This window comes from Salarias fasciatus, chromosome 6, assembly GCF_902148845.1.
Source record: "Salarias fasciatus chromosome 6, fSalaFa1.1, whole genome shotgun sequence".
In the NCBI taxonomy this organism is placed as follows: domain Eukaryota; kingdom Metazoa; phylum Chordata; class Actinopteri; order Blenniiformes; family Blenniidae; genus Salarias; species Salarias fasciatus.
In genome coordinates, this window is record NC_043750.1 from 19,057,939 (window position 1) to 19,075,822 (window position 17,884).

General features: G+C 40.0%; 1 protein-coding gene across 1 annotated transcript; it reads right to left on the reverse strand.

The window, feature by feature from the left end:
• Positions 1–3,865: 3,865 nt before the first annotated feature.
• LOC115390018 (guanylate cyclase soluble subunit alpha-1-like) lies at positions 3,866–12,561 on the reverse strand. The gene is made up of 8 exons (XM_030093668.1): positions 12,083–12,561; positions 11,769–11,836; positions 10,927–11,015; positions 10,118–10,833; positions 8,320–8,805; positions 6,794–6,937; positions 5,336–5,490; positions 3,866–5,098 (listed from the first exon to the last, which is right to left on the reverse strand). The coding sequence occupies exons 1-8, from the start codon at positions 12,446–12,448 to the stop codon at positions 4,978–4,980; spliced, it is 2,145 nt and encodes a 714-aa protein (XP_029949528.1). The 5' UTR covers positions 12,449–12,561; the 3' UTR covers positions 3,866–4,977.
• Positions 12,562–17,884: the final 5,323 nt, after the last annotated feature.

Below are 17,884 nucleotides of genomic sequence, written 5' to 3' on the forward strand. Positions count from 1 at the left end.
CAATAACTCTTCCAACACTCCTGTCTTCCAACCCCGAAACCAATCATATGTAATTCAGGTTTTTCATGATGAAGCCTCAAGGTTGAAATGATAAGCTTGATAAATCAACTCCATCCAAGCCTCAGATGGCATTATGCAAACATAGAACATCTATTCAACCTTTTCTCACCAACTTCAATTAGTATTACCTCTTAAAAGCAAAGGTCCTACCTGCAGGAATTCACGAACATTTGAGCCCAACACACCGTAGATGGTGTCATATCCCGATTCCTGCAAAACTCAAAAAAACATCTTTCCAAACATCTGTAAGATGTCTCCTGCATCGATCTCTGAAATAAAAAAAAAAAAAAACACTTCATTTCCCAGCTTGAAATGCTGGCTATTTTAGAAACTCGTCAGTTTTGTGTATCATCTTGCATATGCCTCTAAGTGTGCTGTTACTTACTGAGAACTTTACTTGCAGCCGCAACTAGATCATATGTTTTTCCATCTTCATATATGATTCGAACAAGGAACTGACCCTCAATATCAAGCTGAGCCTCCCTCCTGAAAACAAAGGGAAGCAGTTACTCTTCGACCACAGCAAAATGTCACAGCAGCAGTAAACAGTAATCGGAGGACACTCGCACGAGCAACCAATAGCTTTGCTTTTTTGAAATTGCCTATCTGTTGTTGTTTAAATCATGTTCGGAGTTGTGTTTACATGAACAGCTCAGCAGCAGCTCTGGGGCCTCCTGTGTGGCCTCTCAGTGTCCTGATATGTCTTCCACACACATATAAGAAAAAGTTTCAGCATTACTTTGAAGTGACTGTGTGGTTGCGAGAATACACAAATAATCAGCTTTCAATCGACTGCAGCCTGTTTAATAAACACTCATCCATCTGATAGCACGAGTTTTACCGCATTGTACGAAAACCTAATGAGATTCTGATTAAGAATGTTTAACTGAGAAAACACACTTGATTTACAGGCCCGAGCGGCAGCCGCTGTTTCTTCGTTCTGTGGTACAGCTGGAAAAACATACCAAGCCTGAAAAGTTTTGCAAAACAGGAATTCTGCTTTAAATTACTCTGCCTAATGCAAACCTCAAAAGAGCAAAAGGACAAACTTGATAAATTGAGCATGTAATAACAACCAGTTACTTTTGGAGACACTACACATAACCCTGCCCCGCAGTACTTTTTCTGTGGTAGCATGGAAAATGACCACTTTGGAAAACATTTACACAAGGCAGCTGCAGCTGTCTCTTCCCTTTCTCTCTTTTTAGGCTGGGTCAAGCCGTGGGCAGTTTAGAGCACAAATGTAAAATAAACATAGTTTTTGAAAGATATGTCAACATACTCAAAAAGAAATGCACCATTACGATGACGAATGAAGTTCTTTTAGAGATGAGACATACGGCCTGACTGCTGCAATTAATTTATGAAGTGCAGTGCAACCCATCTTCTGCATGAAAAACAGAAAACCTTACAGAATTGCAGTACAAACCAAGGCTATATACAGTTACATACAATATTTTATATTAATTTATTCTTCAGGGAGAGATTTTGCTACAATTTCAAAAGGAAAGTCTCCCGCCCAGGGTTAAGCATCAATGAATTGAACTGTCACTAGCAGCCAGCAATCCATCTTATCTACTTCTTTATCCATTTGCAAAAGCAGAGTAGACCTTAGTCAGTTTACAGTCAACAGTTTTTCTGTAAATATAGATCAAAAACAACAGCAATGGAGGAAACCATACAGTTTTTAACCATGGAGGATTCCAGTTCATCAAAGAACAAACTACTTATCAACTATCATATTTAAAGCTTCTGTCCTGTTATTATTTGACTGTCAAAACTTCAAATTTAGTAGCTTAATTAGTCCATGTGGAGTAAAAACCGATCTCAAATTTAATGTTGAATAAAGTGACTATTGAAAAACACAATGGAGAGGCCCAAAAAAAAGCTTAAATAACAATTAATTGTATTAAACAGTTACAAGGAAAAACTTCCCCTAAAATAAACACTTTAGCTTTAATTCTAACTTTAAATCCATCAAATAAGTTCAATAGTTACTTAGGAACTACATTTCTGCTAAACAAAATAGTGAGAATTTACTAAAGTCAGATCCTGGTGTGTTTATATTCAGCAAGTTAGTGGTTCTTTCACTTTCCCATGAATAAGGCAAGTCAACAGTTTCGAGTAAAAATGTGATGCGTTGTTCGACTTGGTATTAATGAGAGAGATTTCTATTTTTGCCTGTGTGAAGGTTAATGATTACTGTAAAAGCAAATGTCCTGCTGTCCAGGCCACACAGTGCCTGCACAGCAGGCCCTGCGCGCTGTGGTCACTGGCCACAATGTAACCACCTCTAAAAAAAAAAAAAACGAACTTGAAAAGCAAATACAATCGCAAACTCACTTGATGTCTTCCCACACTTCCGGGCCATAATTCCTCAAAACCAGGAGCTCCAAGGCGTGATTCACAAACCCGTACTGTAAATGCAGGGAACAGACGAGCATCGTTGGCATAATTATTTTATGGAAGGAGAAAATTGTCCTTCATGCACTCATGTTTTCTTTTATATACAAATACATGGTTTTTAGACTTCACGTGAGCTGAAAACACGTGCACACCCCGTCCACCTGTTAATGCAACATTACAGGATGGGGGAATATTATAAGGAATGGTATGAAAATCATGGAAATCATAGGAAATGCGCTGTTTGGAGTAGTCAGCCAGCAGGAAATGTCACATACACCGCGTCGCGCTAGAATCAGGCTCGCGCACTGACATTTAAGACAAAGGTAAATTCAAGAAAAGCGTATACGTACCATGGCGGCTCGGGATTCTTTATATTTTTTTTCAATAAAATCCGTTAAATGTGAGAAAAACCTTCATCGTTTGGTACAGATGCTCAGCGTCTCTGTGTCCATCCCTCGCAGTCCGTCAGGTTGTGATTGACAGCCGAGCTGGCCAATGGGAAGCCGCGAAGCGTCTTACGTAACACATCCGTGTCCAATAGGAACGAAGCTGCTGCCGTTCCAAGTGATGCTGACCAACCTGGAGGCTCCGCACATAAAGTTTCTGCACAGCCTGTTTCACGCATGAATTTTAATAGTCTTATTGGAGAGAAATCGTTTTTGTATATTCAAGTAATTCTCAATCACTTCTCCAGCCAATCAATTGTACATCCAAGTGGGTAAACATAACCAGTAAATTAAATAAACAATTTTGTAATCTAGCAAATTAAGTGATGACAAAAAAAATTTAAGGAATCACTTTCTTGGCTCATGATGTTTTTATTAATTTTTAGTTTTATTTTTTAATTTACATGGGAGAAGAATTCGAGAATCCTAAATTGGATTTGATTGGATCAAACTGGAAAAAAACCCCAGCACAGAATCCATCTGTGTGTACTGTGCAAAAGATGTACTTATGCTTATTCACGAGGCAGTATCATCAGAGGCCTCTGAGTTGTCCCAATCCCTCTCTGTAGTTGCACACAGTACCAGTGTCTATATTATTAATTTATCATCATGAAGACATTCATCTCTGCACATAATTTCACCTGTGGCATTGATTCTTAGGGATGGTTAGTTTCAATTTCAAGCCTATCCAATGTTTAATTTACTTTATTCAAGCTGGTTAGACTTTTTTCACAACAACCTGTTCAAACTTAGAGGTGACCAATTGGAAGCAGGGATGATAAATGTACATAAAATTAAATAGTAAACACAATGAGAAACATTACCTACTTCTTCTTGTTTCCCATAATTTCAAATTTGGTTTCGGGTCAAGACTCTTGACTGGACACATTATCATTCACAGATGCACATATAACCATTATGTCATATAATAAAATCAGTCACTTAAATCTATTAATGCTAATATTTATTGCACTTTGATTACATTACAATAATGATTAAAGCACATCATAATGAGTGACAATAGTAAAACATTCATTGTATTCTTTCTGTGTTCTATATCTTTGTGTAGGAAAGGAGTACTATGAATTTGATGTAATAAATATAGTATAAATGTGTTCTGTGGAAAAAGTAAAAATGCACTTTATGTTAGGAAAGTGTCAGGAAACACATTATGTCAACACACACACCACACCCCTCAAAACAGTGCCTCTGGCTATTTGCTTGTGGAAGGAAATCTTGGCATGTTACTCTTAATTAATGAAGAAAAATACTGATATTATTTAACAATTTATCCATTTTTCAAGATTTATGATCCTCCTGATAGAGTACATATAAGGCACCTGATTCTGCTTTTGCATTGCTAAAACTTGATTAGACATCTTTTTTCTGTAAAATATTCAATTGTCATTAAAAATTCTTAACTAAAACACTTAAAGTCAATTGAGTTTTTGTCTTGCGTTCTTCTGACAAAGGTGCGTTAGAAGATACACAGCCTGACAGCTATGTAACATTAACAGAATGTAATCTGTTCAGCAACTTTTCATCCAAAATGTACATATGAAACATATCAACACAAGTCAGAGTATACATTAAGTGGTTTGTTTCTGAAACTTGTGCACGTTTTGGCCACATTTGTTTTGCCTTTATTGTACCTTGTAGATGAAAAACTGATAAAGAAGAACGAAACAGTCCTAAAGTCTTTCTTTGACAGTCTGGTTGAATCTCCGAAGGAAGCTACAAATGCACGCTACTTTTTAATAAATCATATCAATAAAGCAGAGATGACTCATTCTGGAAGAAAGATGGAGTGAGTTTCCCTCTACTACAATTGTACAAATGGATAATTGTACGGACACAACACTCAAGTTTAAGAGCAAACTGGCATTTCTGTCACGAAGCAGCTGCAGGAGTTTGGTTGACAAAGTCATCAATAACCAACCAACAACCCCGATCAAAATATACAATTAGCCACACTGTATTCACGTTTATGTTTTTCATATCCCACGTGTGCGCATTCTGTCATAGGTTGCATTAATTTCACAGCCATGTTTTTTTTCTTTTTTTTTTAAGTCTTGAAGGACGCCTCCAAAAAGTAACAAACACCAGGGATGTCTTCTGGGAAGTTGGCCGGAAGCTCCTGTCTGCTCCTGGGAACGAAGACAAACTCTGGGCGACCCTGCAGCAATCTGGGACACAGAGCACACAGATAAAGCACGAGTCTAAACACAATGTGGCAAATTATTTGACACAAGAGGAAGCACAGCACTCTGCTAAAAGTTAAGTTTCCTGTCCTAAGCACTGTTTTGTTTTTCTTTTTTTTTTTGGTGTCTGCAACAGACTAGCAGAAACAAATGATACCGGAGTGAAATGCAATCTGCTGCCTTCGTCACAGTAATGAGAACATTTCTTTAAAGCTGCCTCACCTGTGGGTTGTAGGGCTGATGTTGATTTTTCTAGGTTGGCTGCAGGATTCAAACTTATTAGCCAATGTGACATTGTTCCCAAAAAGGCAGTAACGTGGCATCTTCACCCCAACGACACCAGCCAGTACTGATCCACTGTGGAGGCCGATGCGCATCTGAAAAACAACAAAAGGAGCAATAATTTACTTGATTTGTTTCATGTTTATGCTTGAGAACCCACATAAATGGACAGAAGCTTGTGGGCAGTGGAATACACTTCCCTGGCTTTGTTTTCATGTGATTATGCTCAGCAGCAGTTGGCGCGGTTTGGTCTGGACAAACATAGCAATGTGCAAACAAGCACGGCAAGGAACAGATCATCAAGACGAGCAGCGCATCTCATCTACAGTGTAAAATACCCCCTAATGTCTGTTTTGAAAAGCAAAGATTTATTGTTTTTGTTGTTTTTATGTCCATCTGTATGTATTCCAATATGTGGTTTAACAGGAAGTCCAAGAAAACCTTGCAAAGGACACTGGGAAAATATTAGCCCTTGCAAAATGATAACATGAAGTGAAACAACTAGAAATGGTAAAAAATGCCACCATAAACACAATGATCATTACATCAAGAAACTTCTTTAAATAACAAAAAAGAAAAAAAATCTCTCCTTCAGCATGTTCATAATTCCCTGTGATTCACTCATGGTGACTGTCCAGGCTTTCCTTTAAACCCAAGAACTATTCTGGCTATTATGAGTCTTGGACCAACTGAGTGACGCTCAGATCCCGACTCCGTGGAGGCAATGTGCTGTCAAATGAATTTGTAATCTATCAGAAGCCTCTGCGGTGGTATTGCATAATGAATAGCAATCTAAACATCTGAAGTCTCTATAACCTGTTTATTCTTTTCACTTGCATGAACAGCTACAGCCCCTCTGGGATAAATTAGGTTTTTTTTTTTCTCTGATTCTGATTCTCAGTTTCCAGAGCATATTAAAGATGGAAAATGACACAGACAAGATCACAACATCCAACAAAAAGTGACCTGGTTTCCCAGATATTTAACAGACCTAAGTATTTTTATTATTTTTTTTTAAATAATTTTTTCATCTTTTATTCGTTGCATTTGTTTAGCTCAGTATCCCAAGCACATAAAAGATGTCAATGGTTTTCTTTGGTGTGATAATGATGGCTGTTTTTCTCCATATAGAAGCAAGAAATTAACACTGCTCAGTTTAGTTTCAGCAAAAATGAAATAATAAACCCTTACTTTAGATTACGATATAGCTATATCAACCATATAGGCTTTGCTTTATGCTCAACAGTCATGTCATATCAATGTTTTTTGTGGCAGCAACAAAGCAGATTTTTGGGGGTTCTTCTGACAAAAAATACCCAAATAAAAAATGTTCTTGGTTGGTTTTATTAAAGCACAATTAATCAGTGGTTTTCCTGTAAGTAAGTGTTCGACCCTCACCTGTATTACTTCTCCAGTTGGTGTCATGACATCGTCTGAGAGCTCCATCATTTTCAAAGCCATGAGAGCAATTTGGACGGCGTGAGTCTCACTCTCCTTGTGTAAGCCACCAGCTACACAGTACGCGTCTCCGATGGTCTCCACCTAAATACAGTGAAATCAAAGAAGCATAAAACAGAGTGACAGTTTTTAGGAGCCAGATTTTACTTAATTTATCAAGCATTATCTTCTAATAATGTGATGTGAGACTGTTAATTAAGCTATGTACCACAACAGGATGAATGTGAACTGGATTTTCATCAAATTCTTTTTTCTTTTTTTACAATCTGTCATCACCAGAGCGGTATATAAGACAAAAAGGTCAAAAAAGTGAAACAATAAAACTTAAACTCTAATAGCACTTGATCCCGGGCCACATTAAAAAGTCTTCTGCTTTTTCTTCACCCTTGTCTTTGTTTGTGTAAGTCGGGGCTGGGGGAGCACTCAGTGGCTACGTGAGTGAGACAAAGTGAATCTATTTTTAGGTTTATACATGTGGAGTGGAAACAGGGTCCCCAGACTTCAGAGCATTTTACGAGATATTTCTCAAACATGCTTCGCTTTCTGTTTTGCTTCCATGACACTTTGATTACATTATCTAACCTCCCTGCAGATTAGCAGCCTTTGGCAGACATCAAAGTTGTTGGTGAATTACGGCCGAGCTCCATTTTCTCAATGCGAAGCGGCACAATTTGTTGTCAAAGCTCGCAAAGATGCAAGAGCATTTAAGGCATTTCTTAACCTTCTATGTATACAACCTCTGGTGCTATTTTCCTGTAAAACAGTTTCTCTCTCAAGAAAGAAAATGTCAGCTCCTCAGTAATTAAACATGTTACTTCAGGTCATCGTCAGCATTTTAACCAGCTACTAATTCTTAATGAGCCGGTCCAAAGCTGCCAGCATGAACATTGAAGTAAGATTAACACGTCTGAAAAATTCAGGTCCTTCATGAATTAAAGGACAAGGTAAATCATGCTTAAAGTGCATTTTAAGCAATTAAATGTCAGAAACTTTAAAGGGGGAAATAATGTAAATAAGCCACATTTAAGATTCTGCTGCAACACTGGTGGTGCACTGGGATGACTTTAAAGAGCCTCTTGCAACAAATTAAAAGACATAACTGTACTTCAAAATAATGAATAAAATCTGAAATGTTATCGTCTGTGCCTAGAAAAACCTCCTGCATTTTAAGATTAATAAAACTCATGTGTTCAACAACATAGAAGATTAAAGACTAAACTTTCTTTTTATCAGTTAAAAATAAACAAAAAACGTCATTGAGTTTGAGCCATTTGAAGCATAATAATTCAACATGGTGTTAAGTTTCACTGAAAATAACAACATTTAATACAGAAATCTCAGCATTTGTTTATGTTTTACTGATCCTGTGCCTGCTGGCACAGATGTTATTGTATGACTTGTTCCTGGAGTATTTTCCATTTCTGTCTTTTGGCTTTTCATGTAAAGGGTGCTCTCCCATAACCCACCTTATAAACATCGAGCTCTCCACAGTGGTGATCAAACCTGGTGTAGAGCTCGTTGAGCATGGTGATCACTTGCATGGGCGTGCAGCTGGAGCAGACGGCCGTGAAGCCCACAATGTCCGAGAAGAGCATCGTAACCCGGTCGAACTTCTTGGCTTGGACGGTTTCGCCCTGCCACAGCTGCTGCGCAACCGTGCCCGGGAAGATGGAGAACAGGAGGTCCACGGTCTTCTTCTTCTCCTCCTCCAGTGCCTGGTGCGCATGCTCCAAGGCCGCCTTCGCCTTCCCCAGACGCTTCTTCAAGCCGTCCTGGGCTTTGGCCTGTTCGCCGACCAGGACCACGTCACGCAGCGCGTTGTGGATGGGGATGTCCGACAGGTAGAGGCCGCGACCCGTGAGCTCCTCCAGCTTGTCCACACAGGGCGAGCCCAAAAACAAGATGGCGTTCGACTCGGAAACGTAAATCATCTGACCTTTAAGGTCCATGACCTGAAACAAGGAACAAAAGGAGAGATGAAAGTTGGTTTTCGTGAAAGTCAGAACCAATTTTAAAGTAATTCAGGATTAACATAGATTCCTGATTTTGAAATTTGAACATGAGCAGAAAACAAAGATTTGCGATATGTCAAAAAGCAGCTGTACGCATCTTTCTATCAGCCACAAGCCAGAAAATGTTTGCTTATTGAGCCAAAATTAAATTCTGGGAGATCAAGCACACAAAGATATTTATATCCATAGCAGCATGGCTCCATGGGAATGGGTCAAGTCCGCAGGTCAGACAAGCCAGGGCTATCGTCCAGACTAAAGCATCTCAACCAATATCGCATGATTTACCGTCATATTTTTAAGAGTTCAAATACTGTCGGGTCAGATGTTGACATTGGGCGACCATGAGCATCAGTGTTTTCATGCGAAAAAGGGACAAAACAATAAAAATAACAGGTCGATATGCTCATACGTAAGATTTCACGAACCCCCAAACTATTTTGAAATTGTTTATATACTGTTTATCTATTATGCCTATTATACATAAATGCTGACCTATTTGTACATTAACAGATGTTTAGTTATTGTTATCAAGCTGCTTTTTGTTTTGATGTTTTGTTTTAATCACTGAATTCATGTAATTGTGTCTCTGAAGATCAAAAACAACTATCTGCCTTTCTAATATTCTCATTTTCTTATTTTAGCTTCACAGTATTGTGACTGTGTGCTCTAGTTTTTTTATAAATAGCCACAGGAGTGCTTTGAAAGTGTAACATAATGAATGTTAAACATGTCTCATCCACTGACATTTTAGTCTTGTTTGTGCACGGTGAACCTTCAAGAACGAATCCTCAACCCCAGGTGGACGGGACCTGTTCACACACTCAGCAACATCCCACTGTTTTCATTTCATCCCTTCCTGATAGTAGATCTACTACTGAAGGATAAGTGGGATGAGAACTGGAAGCTCCTCTGACTGAACGTCATTAGTCACTGTACCACTGTCACGTCTACTCACTGATACTTCTTTCTTGTGCGACCGATCGCTGTGCACCCTTACAGAAATAGCACGAGCATGGCTGTGCCTTTGATGGATAAAATGGTTTGACATTTGCTTCTGATCTCCACTGGGGGTATAATGTTGATCTCTACCTCAGGCCAAGTACACCCAAGTGTGCCACTAATAAGCCTGACTGTTTAAAAGCAACTAGATTGTTATCTTCCCCCCCTTCTATCTCTAAATTTAATGCCTAGAAACCTTTCCAAACTTTCATCAATTACATCACTTTTGAACTTATCTCACATGTCGACATACCTTCCCTGTGTTTTCTGCGGTGGAGACGCCATGCGTGATCCGAATGATAAACTGTGCATTCAGCATGGTCAGAATACCTTGAAAAGTACATTTGATCTGTGGGGAGACAATCGTGAAGTGATCTTGGAAGGTGGCAGGCCGTCTGAGTCCATCCTTCCGGGTCAGTCTCTTTCTGAGCGCGTGTCCTATCTGGACCAGAACCAGGTCCTGGTCCAGTATCAGGTGGAAAGGGAAGATGGTGGAGAACAGAGAGGTAGGAAGGGTCCCAGCTGAGGTGGCCCGCAGCGGACTGGGGCTCAGATTTTTAGCATCCTTGACTATGACGGTGTACAGCAGACTGGGCTGCGGGCTGGACTGCAGGATGCTGTCTTTAGCATTGGGGGGGTCTTTCAGTACGTCCACACTGGTGTGGTAGAGCAGGCGAGCAGCGGCTTTGATGACTCCGGGGAAGAAGAGCTCGGTGGTTGGGCGGGGGTTGAAGAAATAGACAGTAAGCAGATCCGGATCCTTGTCTAAGCACAGCACCGAGGGTTCGTTTAAACAACCCTCTCTATCGGGGTTGGGCGGCATGCTGCTCTGCTTCAACAAGACGTTGAAGCTGTTCAGGAAATCGTGGAGAGCTCCCCCCACCACTCTCAAGATGTGTCTGTCCTCTTCATAGCACATGTTGAAGATCTCTTCTCCCAGAGCGACTTGTAACGCTTCCATTGGTATTGCTGTTGGTCACAAACAAAGACAAAGAAGGACAATTTAATCCACAAGCAAAAGTCCCAGACATGATTTGTATAATGTTTCAGATCTGCATTTACCTGTTTTGGTAGAGTAATTGTTCATCATCTCAACTAAACGCTCTGGGTCATCACTGCCACTCTGATAGTGTGTGCAGCAAATTGCAGAACTGGAAATTCAACGAGCATCAAAGTCAGACAGAGAAACCAGAGCTCAGGGCATCTTAGTTTGCAGCTGCATCACTGAAAACCATCTGACATGAGCTGAAATCAGCAGCGAAATCTGTTCCCTCTCAATTATTCTGCATGTCCTTGAGCCCTTAGTGACATTTTCAGACATGTTTTGGCTGATGAGCAAGAAAATAGCTCAAATATAATCCAGCAGTGTCTCATTTGAGAGAAAAATAACACATTCACTGGAAAATTATTAAAGACATTATGAGCTGCATATAATTTTTCAATTAATTGGCCAACGTACTGATCAGTTATTTGCTCCAGTCAACCATATTCACTAAATCCAGGGAGAATATGTCATTGTCTGTTTGCCATTTTCAGGTCATGTGTCTAACATCAGGTTTGTGAAGGGATTTCTGTTTTTTCTCTGCACGTATCCATAGCAGCCTGAGTCTGCATCACACCCCATTGTTGTTATCCTCGTCAGTATCAGTCTGTAGAAAGGCTGACAGGGGGGATTTATGGAAAAACAGAGAGACAGATGAGACTGTAGCATCATGATCAGTATTCTTTTTTTTTTTTCCACAGCAGTAGTAGTAATTGCAGCTGTGATTTACAGGGGGCAGCGGTGTTGTTGCTGATGTCTCTGAGGCAGATGTATTTAAAACACACACACACACACACACACACACACACACACACACACACACACACACACACACACACACACACACACACACACAAGTTACCTCTCAGAGTCTCTGCTGTGGTCTGACACCGACACCATTCGTTGGAGGGCAGCATGCAGCCTTTCTAACTGGATCACAAAGTGTGCATCAAGTTAAAGGTCATCACAAATTACCGAGGCTCTGATGTTCAAACCAAATAGGATTAGGACTCCTTCATTTCCAGGGAATGAACCATTAACGACAACTGTAGGCGTAATAAGTGATCCTGTTGTAATTCATTATCAATATTTGCAGTTACGCGCGAACCTTTCTTTTTTTTTTTTTTTTTTTTACAGAAGTCAAATGATTTGTTATGATATGCGTCTGCAACTCACCTCGGGACATGCCAATTTTCGGATGCTCTCTCCGAGCGTGTGCAGGTTAACTTTGGCTCTGCTGGTCTTCTGTCGAGGCAGGTCCTCACCTGCTTTCCCGTGCACGTCCTTAGAAACGGGCAGCAAATCCGCGGCGTCAGAGGAACGCTCCTCGAAGTCTCCGAGCTCCTCATCCTCGGTGTTTTTGGCGCCGCTGGAGAAGGGACACTCTCCGGATATCTTCAGGTCCGTCAGCTTGGCGCAGAACATCTTCCCGGCTGCGATCTCCTGGCTCCGCTCCTCTTTTATCTCATGTCGGGGGGAGACGGCGGTGGTCGAGCAGCTGCGGTCTCCGGGAGAAGAAATTCCATCATCTGGTGCGCGCATCCAGGACGCAGCTTCTCGCTCCACGGCAGCCGATTCAAATCATCAGCACCAAAAACCACAGACCACATACAATATTCATTGAAAACTGCACGGGCAAATGATGGCAGAGAACTATCACCGCCAAAAGCCAATGAGAAACTGGGGGAAAAAGAGCAATAGGCCAATCCATGAGCAAGTGGGGCTGGTGTAGCCGATCAACCTATCAGCAAGAGGAAATTATTTCCAGACGACTCTTAACATGCAATGGTCTCTTATTTATTTATTTATTTATTTATTCCTCCAGATCATCATTTGGGCCGTGTGTCATCACGTGAAAGTGGGAACTTTAAAAGCAGATAATCATCTACGTAAAACATGCACAGCTTAGTGGTGTTCTGTTTTGCTCACATCTCAAAAGCCAATTACACTTGGACAACCTGGACGTCCATCATGTAACTATCCACTGTTTTTTTTTTAATCAGAAATAAAAAAAATAATTAAGGACAAACCCTTTTAAAGGACTGACAGACATCTTAAATATAAATCATTAAACATAGGATGCCTCTATTTTATAATGTATCACTGCATTAAGCAGTAATAATAATATTCATACTTATAATTTCAAGTATAATTATACGAACCTTTCATAGACAGGTAAAATGCACATGCATATCCTCATAAATATCCCCCAAAGGGTGCACCAGCGTGTTCACAACAAATTTGGTGTGTGGCAATACATTTGAACACTTTCAGAAAGTTGCACAAAACAGCTTTTGTGTTAAAGAATTAAATCCATTCAATTATTTTGAGCGGCTTAGTTTTCTCTCCTGAACAGTTGTAATTATTTTCTCCTGCTCCCTGTGCAATACTGCTTTTTGTTGCCCTGCATTCCACTCTGGCTTGAAATAGCACATAACCTCAAACACTGCTACATTAAATATATGATTTTGGTTCATGCAGGAGTAAAACATAGCATCATTAAAACAGATTCTTATGTCAACAGAAAAAAAAGTTGACTTCAATTATTAATTATTCCATTGAGAAATATTTTTGTTTATTCTGGAAGGTTCGGGAAATGGTTCAGGAATGATTTGGCACATTGGATGACAATCTATTAAATTCATAGCAAAAAAAGATTTCACTGGCCTTGATGAGACTGCTGCACTGTTCTTTGGGATGTTAGATTTCTTTTCAGATTTAATATCTTGAACTCCTTCATACCTAAGTGTGTTCTGCTCTCTTGCATATCCTTACTCTGTTATATAACTCCTATGCTCTCCCTTCAGCAGCAAAAGGCAGAATATAGTGGCTGAATGTAAAAATCCTGGGTTTATAGGTTAAAGATTAAAGGAGGAATATTCCATAAGGCTTTAGGATAGCTGCAACCTTCAAAGTAGTCCATCAGATTGTGGTTTTCTTTGAAGGTTGAAATGTGTGTCATAATTTATCTGTAACACTTTAATGTTGCATTAATTACAGTGATGAGGATGTGGTCAATACTGATATATGGCTTGTGGGAGCTGCTTTGGCCCCTTAAACAGTATATCCATAGATTAAACTCACCCTCTCACCGTTCTAAGGTGGTACTTGTGGGTTCTCCGCAGTATCACCGCTGTTTCTGGGACATTGAGGCATCAGTGTTATTTTTTGTGGATGGTGCACCAGATGTGTAAAGCATAAAAAGAATTTTCATATTAAAATTTATCATTTACTTCATCCCAACAAACAAATTGAAGAAGTCAAAACAGTTTTACTAAAACACCTTTTAGTAACATCATTTATAATCATGCAGGTTTGTCATCACATTTGGTTTTCAGGACACTCAGACTCCTTCCCAAAATCCAAAAGACATCTAACCCTGAGGTGTGACCCTGTAGCGGAGCCAGAGTGGGGGCAAGGGGGCGGTTGCCCCAGGGCCCACAAGGTCATAGGGCCCCGTTTCATGTGATGTGTTTACATTTAATGAGAAATAAATTATTATGATAAAATGTGCAGTGTGTGCGAGAAGGTATACGCATATGATTGTGGGCTCCAATTTGCCAATTCTTACATTACGACTGTCCATGAATGCATCAGAGCTGTAAGCCAGCGCTGATTGGCTGTGCGGCATGAACGACTTTTTTCTTTTGCACTTGATCTGAACTTTGGAGGGAAGTTAAACAGTATGCTAAACACTATGCTAGCCGCTAGCGGTACTACCCAAAACCTAACATCGGAGCCATTGGTGAGTCAGTGAAACCTTCAAAAATATTGTCTTAATCAGAATGCTGTGGTCTTAAACACCTGCCTATTTGAATGTGCCTTGTGTTGCTCTCAACTATAAGAGACCACCGAGTCTATTTGTTTTTCTAATATACGTGAATTCCAAAAGATATAGATAGCTGTGTCTATATCTATCTGAATAGATTGTGTAATTTTAGACCAGCTGTGTTCGTTTTATCTTAAGCTGTATCAAAGATGGTACAGATTTAGCCAGTGACTTTTCAATCTGATATTTCAGCACCATGGACAGCGGACGCTCTGAGATAGACAGCTGTCACTCAGGCTGCATTTGTGTGTGTGTGTGTGTGTGTGTGTGTGTGTGTGTGTGTGTGTGTGTGTGTGTGTGTGTGTGCGTGCGCGCGTATGTGTATTTGTTCTTAAGAACAAGTTTGTGAACTGGTTTGTGACTTTATTCTGCTTTCTGAGGCATATCAGTTTGCTTGGCTCAATAAAAGTGAGCATTAGTGTGTTGTTTGACGGTAGGATGAGGGATTGTTTGAATGGTGAAATTACTATGGTAAGGGCCAGTCGAGAATGCTCCGCCCCCCTCTGTACTGAGACCCTCTGGTGTGACCCAAACTGTCTGTGCAGGACTGTTCAGAACAGAACTGTTCTGTCTTTCTGCATCAGCCCTGTGATGGAGTGTGACCTGTCCAGGGTGCACCTTGCTGTTAAGACAATGTTAATTGTAATAAAGCACTATATTAATAATGGATGGAATCATAGATTGATGATAACAATAGTAAGAAATCTTTAAAACATACACACAAACACACACACAAACACGCTCACACACACACACACACACACACACACACACATGCCCAGTCTCGTATTTCTATCCTCGTGGGGACCGTCCATTGACTCCCATTCATGTCTAGCCCCTAACCCTGACCCTTACCCTAACCCTAACCCACACCACAACAAAGCCTAACCCTAAAGAAATGTTTTTGCACTTTTACTTTTTTCAGTAACAACAACATGGTCAAGAAAACACTGTTTCTCCTACTTAGGACCGGAAAAAGGTCCCCACAAGGCACGTCGTTCCACGTTTTGCTATCCTTGTGGGGACATTTGGCCCCGACAAGGATAGAAATACGAGAACACACACACACACACACACACACACACACACACATTTTCACCCAATCAAGAAAAACTTCCCTCTTAAGTTCCTGGGATAATTTAACTTGTTTGAGAGAGCGAGCTTTAAACCCTCTTTATCCAAAATATGGGCCCGTCAAACAGGAATGCATTTAGGGGCCAAATCCTGAACTAATAAAAGCTTGAAAACATTTCACACACTTTCCTTTCTGGCTGCAAATCAAAAAGAAAAAACTGTCTTGGCACAATGATGCATTAATGTACCAGATGTTTTTATGGTTAATCTTTCTATTTGCTTCCAGCAAGTGGAGGTGAGCTTCTGAAGACTTTTCAGATTCACATCTCAGCTCTTCTGCACTCACTGTTGAAGATCTCCGCTGATAATGATAATGAGTAAGATCAAAGTAAAATGCCAGGAGAGAATACTTTTATTTTTATGTTCTTTTTTTTTATTTGTGAGTCGTGGGAGCGAGGAGAGGGACCTTGTGAAGCTGAACCTGCTTTCTTGGGGCTTCCATCAGGTCACGTCCCACTGGGACCCAGAGGAGCCATGCAGCAATAGTCTGAGGCTGTTTCTCACTTTCTCATCACTGGTCTGAATCCACAGTAAGGACAGGTGCTCGACTAAAAACATAATGTCTTTGCTTCTTGATATGTTAGCCCAGTATTCTTTAGGTTTACAATGTAAATTATCTGGCAAAGCCTCATTATTGATCATAAACATCACTGTTACATGGGTTCTTACCAATCTCACCACTTTTGCATTACAGTGAGATTATCCCAGGTGAAAGTCCAGGCTTGGGGGGGTCATTCAGATCAGACCTCTTCTTCTGTTGTTTTCTTTTTTTTTTTTCTTTTAATTGATAATATAGTGTTCAGTGCTATGTCTTCACAGTGAGAAGGTCCTGGGTTCACCTCTGGGCCAGACTTGAGTGTGTGAAGTTTGGATTTTCTCACTTTGTGTGCAAGGGTTTTGTCCAGATGCTCCGGTCTCCTCCCACAGTTCAAAAACAGGTATGCGAGGTTAACTGGAGAGCCAGGAGCTGCATATCAGTGGAAGTGTCTGTGAGTGTCTGTCTGTGCGTCCGGGATGTACCCTGCCTGCCTCCCCACTCAGCCAGCTGGGATTGACTCCAGTGTGCAATGACAATAAACAGGATAAGGTGGTATAATGGATGGATGGGTTTTGTTTAATGCTTATAACCCTGTCTCTAATCCTGCTTCTTGGCATAAACCCTTTGTATGAATAATTCTACTTTTTTTTTTCATCATGCTTCTAGGTTACAGGATTTTGTTGAAAAAAAATGTGGTTACAACAACTGTTTAATGCTGAAGTACTCAGTGAAATATGATTGTCTTCCTGTAATCTTCCGTCGTGATTAAACATGGCTTAAAAACATCCTTTACAGATGTTCTAATAAATATGTTTTTGTATATTCTACCCGATGATTTATTGTGAACAAAACTGTCAAAGACAGTCCAGTGTTGACATAAAACTGTTTCATGGTGATTTTTAAAACAGCAATATTTCCTTCTTTTTCAGAGTTCATGTGTGCGTCTGAGTTCAAAATGGTTATGAAACAATTTGTATTTTTTGAAAAGTTCAATCTTGTTTTCAGCAGCCTAAAAATCTTTAAATATTAAAAATGTTTTTTTTCTTAATGAGCAAAAAAAAAAAAAAAAAAGACCAAAATAGCGCACATCAAACTTCTGAATGACTTGAAATGAGTTGTCCATGGAAAAACTTACAGCAGCACATAAAATATTTGTATATATTCAAGCTACTTTTTCTGCATTAGCACTGCCTCATCCTGCCAAATCTGTCATTGTGTCATGCAAGCAAAAGAACTCAAAGATAAACTTTTCTTATGGCTATATGATGAATGTGCATTCGCAATAAGAGTTTCCACAGTGCCTGCCGTTTGTCAAGGTCCAGCAAACATTTGCAAAGATACTAATCTCATCACAAATCAAGCCAAGTACACTCAGTGAACGGGAACTTCACAGACATGATTTTTGGCTGTTTGTATAGTTCATCCTTGTGAAGAGGATTGCAACATTCTGATTCATTGAGGCTTTTAAAAGATACAA

What these genes read in the sequence shown, in the direction of transcription:
- LOC115390018 (XM_030093668.1), bottom strand. Translation starts at nt 12,448, where the DNA reads ATGCGCGCACCAGATGATGGAATTTCTTCTCCCGGAGACCGCAGCTGC. An exon ending in CAATTACTCTACCAAAACAG is followed by an intron (nt 10,834 to 10,926) that starts GTAAATGCAGAT and finishes TGTGACCAACAG; the next exon opens with CAATACCAATGGAAGCGTTA. An exon ending in ATCAGCCCTACAACCCACAG is followed by an intron (nt 5,099 to 5,335) that starts GTGAGGCAGCTT and finishes TCTGTGTCCCAG; the next exon opens with ATTGCTGCAGGGTCGCCCAG.